The 19,739-nt window shown below is 39.0% G+C and overlaps 1 protein-coding gene across 7 annotated transcripts in view; it reads right to left on the reverse strand.

Annotated features, from left to right (window-relative positions):
- The window catches only part of arid1b (AT rich interactive domain 1B (SWI1-like)), an 82,827-nt gene that overhangs the window by 37,440 nt on the left and 25,648 nt on the right, over positions 1 to 19,739 (reverse strand). For all 7 annotated transcript variants that reach the window (XM_057353406.1, XM_057353403.1, XM_057353404.1 and 4 more), the window contains exon 4: positions 14,048 to 14,146. In XM_057353406.1, coding sequence (XP_057209389.1) covers positions 14,048 to 14,146 — 99 coding nt within the window. The remainder of the gene's footprint in view (positions 1 to 14,047; positions 14,147 to 19,739) is intronic.

Below are 19,739 nucleotides of genomic sequence, written 5' to 3' on the forward strand. Positions count from 1 at the left end.
TCCTTTCTCACCCAGAACGTCGCACGCAGGCCTTCAACCAAGAAACCCAAGCTCTGTGGTAAAAGATATGGGCTTTCAATACGCTCACCGTTATTTATCCTCTTAGGATGTGTTACGGAACCAACAAGTCTGAATTTGTCAATACTGATCAGACCAATGAATCTCATTCAGAAGGCCAAGGGCAAAAAAAAGGTTACGCTATGGTCATGTCTTTTAAAGTAAAATATCTGATTTAATTTCTTTCTTTTTTTGACACAAAAAGCTTTTAACAATTACTTTAAAGCAGCTTTATAGAAACATTTGAACACTAGTATAAGTAGAGATGCACCAATGCTACATTTCTCTACCGATAGCCGATCATACAGATTCTGAAGATTAAATTAATATTTCTTAACTTTCTGAATGTTATTAATTCATATAAAGACTACTAATATTGAACATAAAACTGGTGATGTTTCTTAACATTTTCTATATAGCACAAATTCATTGCATTTTCCTGTCCTCTTTTGATTGACAGGACACATCGGCCCTGATCATCGACTGTTTTTAAACTATCGACCGATAACCGATTACACAGTGTAACACATTTTTGTTTCGACGAGGATACGTTTTGTGCGCAAACAAACAAAAAAATACCGTCTGTATTAAACTATATTCCTGACTTCCGCGCTAGTTTCCAACGTGCGTTCACGATAGCATCCGGGGTCAACATTGCACGACGCATGCGCGTGGTGCTGACGAGCACAAAACGTATCCTCGTCGCTTAATATAATTAAAGCTGAACCACTGGAGTTACATGGACTTTCAACAATGTCTTTACTCACTTTCAGCGCTTTGAAGTTAGGTTACGTTGCAGTCTATGGAGGAGTCAGAAAGCTCCAGGACCTATGCAAAACTATTTTAATTTGCGTTTTGACGATAAACAGAGGTCCTAGGGTTGACGAACGAATTAAGGGTGAGTAATCTATGACAGAATTTTCATTTTTCAATGGAGGGTCCCTTTAATTGCGATATATCAGTATATTGCAAATAAACAAAAACTGTACAACTTTTCACATATTTTAAAAACTATTTTCCAATTGTCACTGTCAGAAAATTCCACAAAAATTTGTAGCGACGAAATGTGGGATGAAGAGATGATGGGTGATTATGTCTGGAACTTCGTTTGTGAGGACAGTTTTGGTCAAAAAAGACAAAAACGATCAAATGTTCACTTCTGCAGTTTTGGACGACTTATTAATAGTAGGGATGTAACGATTCACTCAGCTCACGATGCGATGCGAGTCACGATTCTGATCTTACGATGCGATTTATTCACGATTTACTCACGATTTATTTTTACAAAATGAGTTGAAACAAATTAGAAATGAACAACTTCCCTTGCATTATTTCTTAAATGCTTCACGTTTCTTCGTATAATTAAATGTTTTATTTCAAATAACAAAACTAAACTGCATTTTATAACAAATTAATAATAGAAAAAGTCTCTTTAATATAAACAAACTAATACTGTCTGAGCTTTTCTTGGATTTTTTTGCAGTTAAGAAATATCAGCATGTCCTCGTTTAGATTTGTAGTGAAAATAGCGGCCCCTGCTGTTCAAAAAATGTATTGCGATTCAGTTCACACCTCAACCGATTTGAATTGTCACTGATTATAACCGATTTTCAACCGGCTCACGGTGAATCGTTACATCCCTAATTAATAGTAACTGTTATGAGTTTTGAGCTCAGTGTTATGCCAGTACCTTGTAATTTGTGCGTACAAGTAATAATACTGACATGTATAAATGTATAAAAAATGTATGTGATTTCCGTATTCAGCATGTTAAACTTCATAAAGAAACAGTAAAAATTTAAGCGAAACAACTTTAAAAAATTTTGATCGACCGTTATTGATTATTGGCCGATATATCGATGCATCTCTAAATGTAACCCAACAAAACCCCCCCAAAAAGTCACTAGTTTTGCTGTTCTGTTTGGTTTCCTCAGTGGCATTTGAAAAAACCCTGCAAGGTATGTGGAATAAATATATGTTAATTTTTTTTATAAATGATATAAAATATAGTTAAAAATATCATCAAACAAAATAGATTTTGATGAGCTGGAACTATGTTTTTGTTTTTAGAGGCAATTTACATCGTATCTGCTTTCAGATCAGAAAAACTGTCTCTGATGGAACCCACCCTTCACACTTGGAGGTGACATTGAGTCAGCTGGAGGTGTCGTTTGGTGTCTGATAACGATTGCTGGGAGTCTAGCGAGGGGAGACAGTGCTGATGAACTACATCCAGATGTGAACATCAACCATTCTTCAGTCAAATCAGAAATGGTGAATCTTTTCAAAATGCGGTTTACCTTGAAGATGTATAATGACCATTGACTGACTTACAAAAAGTTTGAATCATGGATAAAAACATTATTTCCTCAGATATCTCAGCAAATGTCCAATGTCATAAATGTCATAAATTATCTTCTTTTGTGCTCTGCAGAAGAAATAAAGTCATAAAGGTTTGAAATGACAAGAAGGCTAGAAAATGAAGAGAGAATTTTCATGCCTCTCCTTGAGAGACCGATGTCTTGCAGGTCCAGAACAATACACCGGTCCCACACTACAGCAACCAAAGAACGAGTCCCGCTGCCAGGTCAAGATGTTTGCCCACCATACCTCCAGTCCATCAGGACACTATTAAAGCTGAACCGCCACAGAAGAGGTCTCCTGAGTCGGGCCTGAGCCCTCCCCTACATGAACCAAATTCTCTGTGCACATCCTGACCTTTACCGTGCCCTGTTACCACAGTGTTACCAAGCCTTCTTTCAGTTGTTACCATATTCCCCATAGACATTTTATTTCCCAGATTTTAACGTTCAGAAAATAAAATGCTTTGTTCTGGCCACAGAGGGTACATTTATTTATCCCGTAGCAACACAGAAGTAAACGGATGGAAGACTAAACAGAAAAAGGCGGCGAGCACACTTCACCTCAAGTGCATCGCAAATTCAAGCTCGGCTGCTCTGAGAATTTACCACTACGAGCTTAAAAGAGGGGGAATGAGGGACTAACATTCAAGAGCTTCCCTTCTGTAACCCTCGAATCCGATCTTTGTTAAAAGCAGTAATCTTTCATTCCCTGTCAAAAAGCCAAGAGGTCCACAGAGTAAAGCTACAGCAAGACTAAGCTCCAGCATCTCAGCGGCCGAACGACCTTCTTGTCAAGGTTTCGGCATATGATCCACTGGGCTTCGAGCGAGAAAGTGCTTAGGGTTTGGAGTTCCGAACCGTACGAGGAACGATGGCCCTTCACAGTCGGTTTTATATCTCCCCAGACAATCTGAAAGAAGGTCAAAGCTGAAGCACTCTTCCGTCTCCACTTTAACTTCAATGGTGTTCGCTTTGACAGAGTGCCAACAATCTATCCGTCTACCTCGGATCACGAATCCCTTCAGACATCATCAATTAACAAAACAGCACTGTTTGAAGCCTACAACCCAAATTAAAAAAAGAATTGGATCCACTGAACCAATTAGTGTTCTTAATATGGGCGACGAGGCTGCCCGAAGGCGCGAAACAGCTCCGAGATTATCTTTCCTTATTGACAAGCCGGGGTAGGCTCGTTATTTATTTGGAAAGGCGCGAGCGAAGGGGAATGAAAGGACAGATAAAAGATTTGGGCGATATGTAAAAGAGCTTCCTTCGTCTCTCATGCAAGCAGTGACTAATGCATGCGTCTGCAGAGCGAGTTAGATGCGGCAGACAGCGCCAAGGCTGCGCTTGATTTGATGAGCTGTTGATGAGAGCGGCCTGGATCCCTGCAGAGGCTTCGGAGAGAAAACGAGAGCAAGACGCACACACACTGGCGCTCTAGGCCTCGATCCATCCTTCACTTCCTCCCCAAAGAGCAGTTCCAGCCAATCGCGTGGCGGACTCCCATCCCCCCACGCGTCCCCTGCCAACGGCTCGGCCAATCGCGCGCCTCTCTCGTCTGCTTCATCAGCACGGCCCCGCTCTCCCCTCCCTCATTTTCCATCTCCTACGTGCTCGTTCTAATTATGGAGAACAAGTCACGGCGCTCAGAGAGAGGGAGTGGAATCAAAGGAGCACGGCAAGATGGAGTGGAATGGAACGTCGGAATGGTGGGGGAGAAGGGCGCATTGACAGGATACAGATCAGCCTGCAGGGCTCGGGGATAAACAACGCTTCTTTCAAGTTCACAGTAAATTAGAGCGCTGCGGAACGGCGGCGAGAGCGAGTCGGCCGTGTCTGTCTCGCTGCAGCTGAGCTCTTGTGGGAGAGACACCATCCTCCCCCTTCCAGCTAGAGTGTGACGAGAGGATGGGACGGGCAGAAATAGAGCGAAAATGAGTGAAGGAGAGACAACGGGAGGAAAACGAGAGGGGGTAAAACAAGTGAGGACAAAGAGAGAGCTGCTTGTTTAAGCGAAAATGATAAACCCCAGCAGAGATCAGGGAAGCGGCGTAAGAGCCTGTGAATCATCCCTTCACAAATCTAATGAACTGCCTCCTAAAAAATTTAAGGTAGCCTCACATTTTGTGAAGAAGGCACAGTAAAAAATCTAGTTTGAGGTAGTTTGCTGATCCTCCTTTAGTTTGGTTTCAACTAGTTTGATGGTGTTGGAGGTCTAGACCACCTGAAAACCAGCACGGCCCGGCTAAATCAGGCTGGTTTAATGCTGTTTTTCAACAGGGCACTCGTAAACATTTATAAACCATTTGTCCCCTGTGCACTACATTTGCATGACATACAAAGTTGCTGCTTATGTAGAGCATTTCAAATCGGCCACTTATGAGGTTACATTTCAATTATGATTCTGGCTTAAAAGGTAGACAGCAAGCCAGCTCGTTCTGTTTCGGAACAACTCTTCCTCTCCAAATCTCTCTCTCCTTTTAAATTCCAACCCAGATTTAGTCGTGCCCTGTCTGCCTCTTATTAATGGTGCTGAATATTCAGCTCCTGAAGGCCGCGCTGAGCTCTCATCCGCCTCCCCGGCTTTTCCTCATTAACTGCTCTAAATTCTACCTCGCTCTCACATAAACATTGGCCGGCTAGACTGTGTAATTCAAAAACTCAGGACCAAAAGGAAAAAGGCCATGATGAAAAGAGTGATTCAAGAACAGGCAAACATATCATCAACCTGCTGCCTTTTTGGATTTGAACCAAGCATTAAGGTTGAAGGCTCGATGTGTGTTAAATGTAAGATTTTAATGGTATGTAAGTCAAGACCTTTTGTGGAAATACATAAGAATCCTTCAAGCATTAAATGTGTATGGAACAGTGCTGTTTAACACCCGCTTTGAGAAGCACGACTCCATCATGCATACTTAAGCTATAAACAACACAAACAAACATGTTTCGTGCTACAGCTGGAGGTGGACAACAGCATGGCAACTGGCTGATGAAAACAGCTGGACAACCGAATCCACAAACACCCACAATCATTAAAACTACCACCAACTGTTTTTAAATATAATGCATTTACCACAGATTCCACAGGAATCAATTACACAAAGGCACAACCGCAAACACAACAGGTCAATAAGAACAACAAGAACATCTCTTTCTAATAGGACACAGGTTTACCTTTTAAACATCTCATGATAGCAGCTGTTGTTGTATTCAACAGATTCCTCAAAAATTGTCCAAAAAAACAGCCTTTTAGACCTTTCACGACTTATATGTATTATATCTGATAGTACGCAAATGTTATTAAAATGTAATCTTTTGCAATCAATATCAATATTGTGACGGACACAGTAAACATTTTTTACCATGTGCCATTCGCCACATGGGAAATAGTAAAAAAAAATGTCGGCACAACCAACAACGACTTTTAAGTTTTGTTAGCTTTTATCGTCTACATACAAATGTTTGTGTCATTGTTTTGAAACACAGCAGATAATCTTAAAGCTAACATACACTAAAATCTAGAGATGAACCAATATTTCGACCAATAATCGGTATCGGCCGATAAAAGTAATGTTTCACAATCGGATATCGGCCGATAGTTTAAAAACAACCGATGATCAGTATACAGAAAACGTTAAAAAAATATCACCAGTTTGATGTTCAATATTAATGGTCGTATATAAATTAATAACATTCAGAAAGTTAAGCAATACATACTAATTTAATGTTCAGAATCGATATCGGCAGATATCGCTCGGAATTATCGGTATCGGTTAAGAAATTTAGTATCGGTACTAGAATCTACAATACTTTTCCATCTCATGGGGACTTAAAAAAAAAACATGCAGGACACCTGTTGTGATGCAAAAAAAGAGGACACGTGTTTGCATGTGAACCCCCAATTCTACGAGCTAAAGAAAAGGAGCAGCTATAATCCCTAAAAGCTTTCCCAAAAACCTTCTTCCACCAATCAAAAGCCCCCCAAAAACAGAATAATTGACTAGGAGAGACCAAAGTGCAGCCAATTACATCTGCAAGGTCCAGCGCATGTTTATTTGATTCTTCTCTTAAAGGAAGTGCTTGATTAAATAAATAGAGGCCAGGAAAAGCATTTCAAATTCTCTTTAATGGGAGATGATGAAAAGGCTCCAGGCGAACCCAGCGCGAGAGAAACGCGGGCCATCAATCTCGCTTGGGCTTGTACACGCCGCACATCCTAATGTTTTCCCCAACCGCACCGCATTGATGTTTCGAACGCAGGCGAAGACAAAGACTTTGAAAGAATCAGGTAAAAAGGGGATAAACTGTACAGCAATTCCCGCCGGCCGGTGATACCCAAGGCACAGAGAGAAGTTTTAAAAAATGAAGCAGAACACCAAAGCAATATTTGTTCAGAGAGAAATATGACACAGAGGGAGACATGAATAAAGTGTGTGTGCACATTCGGGCTGCGCTGCCGAGACGAACCCATTTACGATAACAGCAACACAAACGTTACCAGAGTAACAGCGTTTTACCCTTCACAGAGGTGAGCGCTGAGCAAACCGCAGGTGACAGTAGCTTTGATACGCAGATAAACAACACTGAGGCTTTTCTCGAACACGCCAGCTGTGAGGTGAGGACTTACATGCTTATTCCCTCTCTCATAAATACAATTCATCTTAGCACTACTCATCATGCAAACGGAGAGATGTGGTCAAGTTGTCCTGTCCCTCCAAATCGACTGCCTAGCAAGGACAAAAATGAAGAAAAACTGTGACAATGATTCACCCCTTCAAAAGCATTGTTCTCTAATTAAACTCAGATTGAAGCTCTTTCTCTCTCTGACGCACTTTCTAATGAAGTCTCTGGAGGTGGAAAACTGTGTCATCATGACTTTAATGTATGGAACATTTCAACCTCGTCTCAAAGAATCCATTATCACGCACATCAGGGATGACAAAGCTGCTGGCACAGGACCGCCAAATAGAGCCGAGAAAGACACCTTGAAAAGCAGACGGAAAAGAGTGACCGTAAAGCAAATGATAAGAAACAAAAACTAAAGCACATTATTCCACGTATTCAGCACACACTTGATCATTTTTCTGTGTCCCCTGAACCCCGACTCTGAAATTGCTACTGCAGCTAAATGTTTTACTAGTTAAATTACACCAAATCTTCAACTTCATCATTTGAATCTACTCACCCTGATGCCATCTCAGATGTATACAACTTCCCTTTACTCCTCAACTAAACAGACAATTTTATATGAAAATGCTTATAGGAGTCTAGATGGCGTAGCTTCAAAAATCACATGCATTCATCATAAAAGTAATCCAAATGAATTCATTGGGATAATATTGTCTTCTAAAGCAAAACAATGTCTATAAGAGAGAACTATTAATATTTTGATCTTATTTAGCAATCGATATGTCGCTTATTGATGTAAACAGACAGACCAATTTCAAATACAGTAAAAATTTGGAATATTTGGAATATATATTTTTTGGGACCAAAAAAAGCTGAATGATAATATGTTAAGAGAACAGTTTTGTAAATTCTAGTCAAAGGGTGGCCATTTTTAAGATGCTGAAATGAAACAAAGGTTTACTAAACAGGGCAAAATAGCGAGGGAGCGCTATTGCGTTGGTCATTATGGGAATGACGCACTGCATGTTTTTAATGTGTAATTTAATTTAATTTCCATCGACGCTTTTTTGAAATTGTGCTCTTGTGCTATTTTGCCCTGTTTAGTAAATCTGGCCCATGTCACACTATGTACGTAACTTTTTTTTTCAAACAGGTAGTTTTCCACATTTAAAAAAAGTTAAATTTTTCTATTTAAATATACTTCATTACACTGGGTTCCAAATTATTATGCAAATGATATCTTTCTCTGGTTTTCCTAATTTGTCGATGCAAATGACAGTCAGTATAATTTTCAAGTAATCAACAGTTAGGGTACATTTGGAATTTTATTGAACAAACCTCCCACTGACAACAGTATTTATTTAAAAAATGAAAAACTCAAAATGCACTGTTCCAAATTATTATGCACAACAGAGTTTGAAAACATTTCATAGGTTGTAAAAAACTGAAAATGGTCATTTGTTGAATTTGCAGCATTAGGAGGTCATATTTACTGAAATCAAAAGCTATTTCAATCAAAAACATCCTAACAGGGCAAGTTACATGTTAACATAGGACCCCTTCTTTGATATCACCTTCACAATTCTTGCATCCATTGAACTTGTGAGTTTTTGGATAGTTTCTGATTGAATTTCTTTGCAGGATGTCAGAATAGCCTCCCAGAGCTGCTGTTTTGATGCTAACTGCCTCCCACCATCATAGATCTTTCGCTTGAGGATGCTCCAAAGGTTCTCAATAGGGTTGAGGTCAGGGGAGGATGGTGGCCACACCATGAGTTTCTCTCCTTTTATGCCCATAGCAGCCAATGACACAGAGGTATTCTTTGCAGCATGAGATGGTGCATTGTCATGCATGAAGATGATTTTGCTACGGAAGGCATGGTTCTTCTTTTTGTACCATGGAAGAAAGTGCTCAGTCAGAAACTCTACATACCTTGCAGAGTTCATTTTCACACCTTCAGGGACCCTAAAGGGGCCCACCAGCTGTCTCCCCATGATTCCAGCCCAAAACATGACTCCGCCACCTCCTTGCTGACGTCGCAGCCTTGTTGGGACATGGTGGCCATCCACCAACCATCCACTACTCCATCCATCTGGACCATCCAGGGTTGCACGGCACTCATCAGTAAACAAGACTGTTTGAAAATTAGTCTTCATGTATGTGTGGGCCCACTGCAACCGTTTCTGCTTGTGAGCATTGGTTAGGGGTGGCCGAATAGTAGGTTTATGCACAACTGCAAGCATCTGGAGGATCCTACACCTTGAGGTTTTCGGGACTCCCGAGGCACCAGCAGCTTCAAATACCTGTTTGCTGCTTTGCAATGGCATTTTTGCAGCTGCTCTCTTAATCCGATGAATTTGTCTGGAAGAAACCTTCCTCATTCTGCCTTTATCTGCACGAACCCTTCTGTGCTCTGAATCAGCCACAAATGTCTTCACAGTACGATGATCTCGCTTAAGTTTTCGTGAAATATCTAATGTTTTCATACCTTGTCCAAGACATTGCACTATTTGACGCTTTTCGGCAGCAGACAGATCCTTTTTCTTTCCCATATTGCTTGAAACCTGTGGCCTGCTTAATAATGTGGAACGTCCTTCTTAAGTAGTTTTCCTTTAATTGGGCTCACCTGGCAAACTACTTATCACAGGTGTCTGAGATTGATTTCAGTGATCCAAAGAGCACTGAGACACAATACCATCCATAAGTTTAATTGAACAATATAAAATTAAATGTTTACGACACTTAAATCCAATTTGCATAATAATTTGGAACGCAGTGTAATGTCTTATTATGTCTGATGAATAAAAACTTAAGCAAAAAAAGCTTAAGCATCATGGCTTCGCTTTTATTTAGCCAAACATGATATGGGATTGACCGTTTAAATGGTTATATTAATGAGAATTTTAAGGCCTTTTTTGTAAAGAATGCTCAATTTTGTGTTAAACTCAGTAAAAACAATTATGCTTTTAAACATGTCATACCTTGTTTTTAATGCATCAAAAGGAAATTTGTTGAGTATTTTTATGTAGATGTTGATGTTCAAATCACCAAAACAAACACACCCCTACCCCCATCTTTCGCTTTCGTCAGCACTCGGCTCGGCTAATGTCCGTCCTGTGCACTATGCACCTTACTGCTGATTGGCTACAAGGTTGTTTTGGTACTCGGCCCGACTCAGTTGTCTAAAGTGTAATTCGGAAATCGGTTACCCCGCCTTTAATGTTAGTAATTAAATGTTACATGATTAAAAACACACAACTGTTTGCCAAAAATAGATATTTTTCACTTAGCAACACAAAAACGATCCATTAGAATTACCCAATTCTGACTGCCAATTTTGGAAGTATCAGTTCAAATGTTTATTAGTTTAACAGTCACCTAAACAATATTTAATGAAATAGGTTGATGGTTTGTGCAAATATCTTATGCTAATGTAAAATAAGATGTCGTTTACAAATTGCACCCCTTGAGTAGTTTACATGAGGCCTACTTTTAATTTAATTGTAAAGCAATACTTCATTAAACAATAATTGAACACAAAAAGTAAAGAATACTGTGGCCTCAAGAGACTTCCATACACAGCCACTAGATGGCGCATCTACGTCATTCATACAGCGGTTTTTGCAAACGTTGCATGTTGCGGTTTTAGTTCATTTAAATGTATGCTTTCAGTAAAGACTTCAAACGCGTTTATATTACAGTGACTAGATCGGCCATTTATATAGTTTCAAGCCATCAAATCACGGAATGGCCTATTTTAGTCTCTGTATATAGATAATGTTTTAATGTTAAATCATATCATCTAGACGTCTCAACTTCCAGACTCGGGATTTTCTGTATACGTCACAAAACGCTGTTCAATTCCCCGCTTAATTAAAAATGACACCACACATTTTTGAGTACCAAAACAGCTGTGTTTGGCTTCTATTAGTCTGTTTGGACTCTCTGAAAACATAAAGATAACTCCCAAAATGATGTTCTTCTGAATGAAGCGGTCGCTCTGCATTTATAACAAGCGTAGAGCGTAGAAAGGATCCTGGTGGCCAGCTGTATGATTACCACGCGCACATCCCCAAACAAACCAACCCCCAATCCCGCCACGAATTAAAATAAATCGAATTTATGCCATTTACGCGGGTGATCCCAGCGAGGTCAAAAAATACGGAAATCCGTATTTATAAGGAAAAATGAACCTACACCAGAGATGATTCTAAACGTCTGTCAGTACACAGTTTAAGACTGTTTATGATCTTAACCGATTCGACTTCGCATGACACGCTGGAAGCTTCACACCTCCAAGGGCAAACGCAACCCTGTCGAAGGCCACATCTTGCTATCGTACCTCACTCACATCGTTCAAAGACTCTGTAGTCGGGAAGCATGAGAGTGGATTACGCCGTGCAAAACTCACGCTGCTTTGGTGCCAGTTAAGTGGATTACACTGCGCTTTCGTAAATAAAAGACAATGAGCCAAATCCGTTTAAAAATCACGTCAGATTTTATGGGGATTCTGCAATTAGGAGCACGACCAGGTGGAGAAGACCGAAAAACAAATTTGCTCCGGCGTTTGACGCACCTCCAGAACGTTCCTCATTTCACAACATACATTATAGCTCGTCCTCCTGATGTCGCGTTGATCCATTTCCCATAAATTCCATGGGAGGAATAACCTGATATGACATCAGTGCACGTTTGTAGGCCGCTGGTCGACGTGTTGCCACGGAAACGCCACCATCAGCACCAGGGCTTCAAAGGCACAGCAGAGAAGCCAGATGCATACTGAATATGAACTAGCAGGCTAACTAAAACAGCTTAATGGATATCCTAAAACATATCCTTACATCATTTCTTCAAATGTGGATAAAACCTTACGGACTAAAACATGACCATGCATCACTCTGGGGTGATTTTGACAGTTTAGCTTGATTTCCCCAAATGTTTGCACATTTTAATAAATTTACAACTATTCAGGTTGTCATAAGTGTGGATCAATACCTACCGAACGTAAACTATAAAATCCGTTTAATAAATCTATTCAATTTGTTTAGTTAGACTATGTTCTGGGTCACATTGTGGTTTCTAAGCCCCATTGACCTGTTGTCATTTTTCACAGTCTGTGGCACTTACATAATTATCCAAACACACGCACACACACACACACACACACACACACACACACGCACACACACACACACACAGGGCAAAGCAGCCATTCATTATGCTGTTCTTCACTCTGTCCTTGCCAGAGTTCACTGGGCCATTGTGTCAGAACCATTTAAAAATAGGTCTGCCGGCACGATACCAGCGGCCGTCTGAGGCTTTCAAACAACGTTACCTCATGCATCAAACCCCTGCGGAAAAGCCATCATGACAGCACGAGAGACTGCAGCTCGATCTCGTGTATACCCATCATCCCCCGACTCCCTGCAAACACTAAGAGCATTACGAGGGCCTCAGGATTGGATTACTATGTTAGGAAATGGACAGTAACTGGGAATTCCTCAAAATAATTTGCATCTTCACAGAGCAGGACTGTGTCACATTTAAAGCGACAGTCCACCAAAAAATGAAAGTTCTGATGACTTATCCTCATGCTGTGTGAGAACGCCTCATGCCAGGTTTGACATCAATTAACAACAAACGCAACAAGCGGTTATTTTGTAGTAACCAATCACTATATGCACCAGTACAAATATGAATTGGAAGACTTGAAATATACCGCAAAATTGAAACGGACCACCTCACAATGTGTGACAAAAACAGAAATTGTGTTCAGCAGTGTCAACGTAAAGTTCTTAAATCTATTTGAGGACTGTGGTTTAGAGACTGAAGTTGTGTCCTGAATGACACACTATACACTACACACTATACATTCTACCATCTAGTGTGTGAATTTTAGAAGGGTAGTATCAACCCAAATGGGATACTTAGCAGTTTTATACTAACAAACAGTTTCCCAGATAAGGGCAAATGACATCTGTTGGATAACATCAATAAATATCAATTTGTACATTGTACATTCGATGTAATTGTGCACTTCTATTTAGGAATTTTTAATGTGAACACACTACTTACACTATTTATGCAACAAAATGGCTTAGAATTGTGCATAAATGCCTTGTTTTGTGTAGATATAGTTACAAAGTAAAACAGTGCAGCAAGAGGGTTTTTTTTAAGCCTGTAAAATTAAATATTAATATTTTTTTAAATAATACATTTGGTTTATGAGTAAACTCCTTTGTCGTGACTTTGTAGTATGTTCCTGAATTCATAATCGATTAGCTCTATTTATTTTCTCACGCCTGAAAAAAATAACACCTGTTATACTGTGCACATTGGCTGTCACTATAAAAATGGGACTTCAATTGTACTTTTTTTATTAAAAGTTATGCATTTTATATCAATTGTAAAATATAAAAATGAGATGATATGTCAATTTTGGCCGTTAGTGATAACTGACAATTATTTAATGTTGGAAGCCGATAACCGATATATTGGCCGATATACAGTATCTAAATATTAATATAAATTTGCCTAAAACAAACGTCAAAAGTGTAACTACTTTTACTTTAAACATTTCAGAAAACAAGGAACCTTACATTTTTTTATGTTCCGAGCCTACTTTACACTAGTTAAATATTCTTTATTTTTTATATTAAATATTCAATACTGATAACAGTAAAAATGACCATTTATCAGCCGATACCGATATGGCCCATAATATATTGTGCATCCCTATAATAAATAAAAAAGGCTAAAACCAGACTCTAGCATGCACTACAGTCTAACCTTCTCAAAAAACATCACTCATCAAATGTCAAACTTCCTGTTGGTTAAACAAGCTACAGAGCAAACCCAAACATTACAGAGGAACCTTAAAGAAGAACCTGTCCTAAAAGACTCGCCCTGCTTTTATAATTAGTTTATAATTTGTGCCACTAGTTCTTTGCCAAACAGGTTTCCCAAACACTCAGAAGAGCTGTATAACGACTTACCGGGAGGCTTGATGGGCGGTCCTGTTGAGCAAGACCCATGTCATCATGGTTGGGTTTTCCAGGTTGACCCCTGCTGCCGTATCCCTCCTGCAGGGCATCCTGTGAAGACAAAGAAACGATTTAAGTGAAACAAATGTTTACAAAATTAACATAGAAACGAGCGACCCCTAAAAGGCAAATAAGGGCCGTGCTTCTCGTAAACTAACAGCCGTTGACTCACGCGGGAATCAAGTAATTAGACAGTCTCAGACAGCGTGATGGTAACACCATCCCATCATTTCTCCTTGTTCAGAGCCTCTGTGATTCACACGAGCTGAACGGCTGTTCACGCAGAAATGCAGAGGCATGCCTGATGCCTGAATTAACGTGCACTGATATCAAGCATTAAATAAGACAATCCACATGAGGGAACAACAAAACAAAACAAAAATAGACCCAAAAATGATTGATTCACTTTTATGTTGTTCTGAACCCATGACTGACTGACTTCTGTGGAGATGTTAAGCACAGCATCCAGATAAATAAACAATGAACACTGTAAAACTAATCCACTGGACTACATTTCAAATGTTCTGAAGCAACAGACACATATTATTTTATTTTATTTTTTGTGAGACAGTTACATAAAAAACTGCCTCTCCATCATCTCTCTCATATCTAATTTGCCCTTGCCACTAGCGATATTTCTCTTCTCAGTACGTGGGTTAAAGTGCAAGCAGGGTTGGGTGAATGTATTGAAGATGGGATAAAGCCTCAATCAAACACCCAGTTGAAAGCTCCTGGATATCATACATTTCAAACTGTTTCAAGTGCCAATGCCAATTCTCACGTCTTGACCGAGAACAATAACTAAATTTAGCTAAAGGTAACAATAACGTAATGTTTATTAATTCATGCTTTAGTCCCTCATTTAAGTTAGTGGCTATAACAATATGTAAACACTATTTGTGATATACTTAGGGATGCACGATAAGTAGGGTTGTTTTCCGATATCGATACCAGTATTGGAAATAACCACCAATACTACATCAAATTCTGGCATCGGCGAGTACTTTAACCCATGTTCCGATCCGATACCATTTTCTTAAACAGGACCTAGCTATGCCTGCTAGCTTGGCTTAACGCTGCAAATAGGAAATCACTTCTTCTTCGCTGCTCAGAATGCAAACACAGGAAGTTGTGTCGTGTCGTCACATGCAACCACTGTTTAGAGCAACGAAGAAAAAATGAAAACGTGCTAGCAGTATGTCTGCTGTTTGGCAGCATTTCAGAGTCGACCAATCAGCCAGTAAAACTGCAACTTAAGAAAAATAAATAATATTACTGTCAAATGTCTGTCAGATAATAAAAATACTCTAGTTTACTGTATGTATTTGTTCATGTTTTATTAAGGGATGAGTCTGAAGCACACCATAAAATAATGCTATCAATTTATACAGGGCTAGTAGTACACACCCAGGTATCGGAATCGGGAAGGGAAAAGGGGTATCGGAATATCCCTAATGATTAATTATCGGCCATATCGGTATCGGACCATTAATGGACATTTTTAATGTTATCGGTATCGGCGGATAATAAAATTTAGGCCGATATATTATAGCCGATAAATTATGAATCATTTCATTTGGTTGAACCACTTCAGCTGCACGCTGCTCACAGTTAAAGTCCCGTACAGTACTGTCTTTCTGTCATGATCATTCACTTACTGTTATTAGCAAAACATTGTTGATGTAGGTACAGTATGTAGATATTTATGAATGTTTAAATTATAGGACCAAAAGCATATTGTTGCACTGAAAGAACATCTATAATTTGTTCATTAAATAAACATTATACCAGAAAAGTTTGAAAGTTAAAGAATCTTTAATTAGTGTAAAGTAGACTTGGTGCATGATTTTCTGGGAAAAAAGTGAACTAATGGTTATCTTGTTCTCTGCAGTAAACATTTTAAAATAAAAGCAGTTGTCCACTTTTAGCCTTTTGTTTCAGTCTCAGAAAAATGTGTATTATTATTTAGAAACTGTATATCGGCCAATATATCGGTTATCGGCTTCCAATGTTAAAGATTTATCGGTTATCAGCCAAACTTTACATATCGGTGCATCCCTAGATATAATATTTGGGTGACAATTTATTTTAAGGTACCTGTGTTATAGTTTAAAGGTCCAGTGTATGAAATTTACCGGCATCTAGTGGTGAGGTTGCGAATTGCAACCAATGGCTCACTGCACCCGAAGAATATAACGTATTTACAAAACGCGCTCTCTAGAGCAGTTTGTCCGTTTAGGGCTACTGTAGAAACAACATGGCGAATTCCATGCAAGAGGACCCGCGGTGTATGTAGATAGGAATATGTCATTATAAGATAATAAAAACATAATGCTTTATCATGTAAGGTCTTTATACACATCTGAAGACATAGTTATGTATAGGGCTGAACGATTAATTGCATTTGCGATTAAACCGCGATGTGATAAAAAGCGATTTTCTAACCTGCGAATCATTATGGGGATGTACAGTTTGATGCGACCCTGCTCGGAGCTGACCAGTACTATCTCAAAAGCATCAAAAAGTGCTCGGGACGGGAGCTTGCTCTCTCTTGGTGACTGCGAGTGAAGAGAGCACGTTGCAACTCACGCGCACAACTAATTTCATAATAAGCCTGGCCTACAGTTTATGGTTAATCTGTCTAATATTCTGTTGGTTACAATGATTTATTGATTTTCTTTATTAAATAATACAGAAGATAAGGTGCTTAAAAATAATCACATATTGGTAAAAATAATAGCAGTTAGATTATTTTTCGTGCGTGTGACGGAAATGTAACGCCTCTTACCATATTTGGAACATCAGGTTCCTCTTCAATTGTACTGACAGGTACGCCCACCTTACTTGCGTATACATTTGGGCGGTCTTAATCAAATCATACCACGAACTGACGTAGATTTGTGGGGGTGTGGTCACACGAGGCGTTTCAGGCAGGTCTGGGTGAGCATTCGCTTTTACATAGAATGCATCTTTTGTTACGACACTTTAATTTTTGCAATTTTACGTGTCTAATACATGCATGAGCAACTTATAACACACCAAAGACACAGAAAAACAAGTATTTGCGCCATATGACCACCTTAATTATACATTTAAGTACCGAGTAATAATAACTAACTACATGTACTTACAGTAGAGTTAGGGTTAGGATTAGGCTGTGGTTTAGGATAAATTGCATGTAATTAGGCATCATTTATAGTAACACTATAGTAAATACATGTAAAATGTGTAACAAGGGCGAAGGGTGAAATAAAGTGTTACCAATCTTTTTTGAAAAAAAGACTTGAGGGTAAGTAAATAATAACAGAACAATCATTTAAGGGCCAAGCACTCTTTTTAAGTCTTTTGTTAATGTTTTTGTTGGGTTAAGAAAACAGCGTGGAAAATTTGGAGTAAAAGTGGATACTTGAATTCCCTCGGCAAATACACTTAGGAAAGGAAAACAGGCTTGGGGGAAAAAAGAGTTTGAAAGTGTGCCAGCTAAGGTCGCCCTGCCTGTAATTCCCTCATGTACACAAACATTACCAACAACTCCCTCTCCACTTACTTCACTCAAGAGTGCAAAGAAAAAAGCAGGGCATTCCCACGCCAGACGGCCGTTTGTGTGTGTGTATTGACTCTGGGTCATGGCCAGGCCAGGCCACACACACAGACGGCTGTTTACAGTCGGGCCATTACATCACAGCTCAGGCATGTGCTGAATCAGAGGCGTAACAGCTGTTCCTCTGTGATAACGGCCAGTGAGACCTCAGAGATTCACAGCGTCACAGCACAACTATGTGTGATCCCTCCCTTGCTGAGTGTGACATGCATTTTCTGTTGAAGACTCGAGATTCAATTTAACTCGGCCTTATACCAGCAACGTCACTTGGCGTTTGAGCTGTCAGCGTTATTAACAGATCTGCAGAAAATGTCTGGCTTGAAAAAAATTCCATCATCAGCTTTTCCGTTCCCTTTTCAGTGCTGTAGGACTGCAGAGCTCTAGGGATGCCCATGATTTCTAAGCATAAAAGCCAGTCCGTAGAACGTGTGTTGGAGGCTTGTTTAGTCTCCATTCCTGCAAATGTCCTCTTTCTTTATACTATATATCTATTTTCAAAAGCATAAATTATGGTCCTGGATGCTAATTGGATGATTTGCTAATCTTGGATCAGAGGTATACGACAATCAGCAGATAAAATAAACAGAAGATTATTATTATTAATTTATTGCATGAATGCACTTGTTGTATAATGTCTGTATAAAGTCAGCTTTTACTGTTAGTAAACATTGTAACGTGTTTTTGTGGGCGGAGCTTAGGAGGAGGCACAAAGATCCCTCTGACTGCATTACTAACGCTAGGTAGCACGTTTTGTTTGCTTGCTTTTTGACAATGACTAAAAAAATTGGATTAAATTTTGACATGTAAGGTCACTCACTCTCTAGGACCGCGATTGTTTTTGAAAAAGTAAACTTTAACGCAAGGAACCTGGCCGACCTGTACACGCTCACTTAATGGATCCAGGGATGAACTGACAGGATTACCTCCAGTTAAGTGGCCTGACATCTACACCTACCTGACAGAGAAACCAAGCGTGTATAGTAAAGAGAAACCGAGAGCGTATACATCTATAGATGCCTGCGTGTACTAACAGTGGCAAACGTTAGTAACGTTAAATGCATTTACTTGAACACAAACCTGACACATAACATGAGCCTTCTCACTGTTCCCTCTCCCTTTATACTAATGCACTTGTGACAATTAAAGAAAAAGAGATGACAAACACTTTCCTTTATGTTTAGTTTCTGGTCGATAGTTAACTGCTAGTTGTATAACTAACAAAGTTAGCTAGCACACCCTATGCATTCAAAAGTGAATGCTACGTGAAAAATAACCTTGCTCCCCAGTTTCTGATTTAGGCATACGTGAGATATTTTTAGACACATGCCCAAATCATAATCCACACCAACAAAAGACAGTCGTTTTTTAATCTTAAATTTTATGAAGTGAAAGCGCAAAAGGGGTCTATTGAAAAACTTAATTACCTCTGAGGGTTATATTGTCTTATTTGTATTTTTAGGGCTATTAAACTATATATATATATATATATATATATATATATGTAAANATATATATATATATACAGTGAGGGAAATAAGTATTTGATCCCCTGCTGATTTTGTAAGTTTGCCTGCTTACAAAGAAACGAAGGGTCTATAATTTTTATGGTAGGTTTATTTGAACTGATAGAGACAAAATATATGAAAAAAATCAGGGGTAAAAATAGCAGTGAAAAAGCATAATTCCATCTGTGCTTCATGCTTTCGAGCCATATGACCCATTTAATAATGTATGAGTAGATACTGAAATTTACATGAACTAAGATGAATAAATCCTGTACAAATATTGTTCATTGTTAGTTAATGTTAGCTAATGCATTAACTTATTGTTAACAAATAGCACCTTATTGTAAAGTGTTACCGATAAATCAAATAAAATATGAATTTAAATGCTGCTGGAAGGTTGTAAGTTTAAGTTACCAGTTACTAAGGCACTAAAATGAACTTCAAATTAATCTACAAAAAAAAAAAAAAATCGACAAAAATAATTTGATGAGGCGGCTATAAAATAATGCATGCATTTTTAAATTTAAAACAGCAATTT

The sequence above is a fragment of the Triplophysa rosa genome, linkage group LG15 (assembly GCF_024868665.1).
Source record: "Triplophysa rosa linkage group LG15, Trosa_1v2, whole genome shotgun sequence".
Taxonomy (NCBI): domain Eukaryota; kingdom Metazoa; phylum Chordata; class Actinopteri; order Cypriniformes; family Nemacheilidae; genus Triplophysa; species Triplophysa rosa.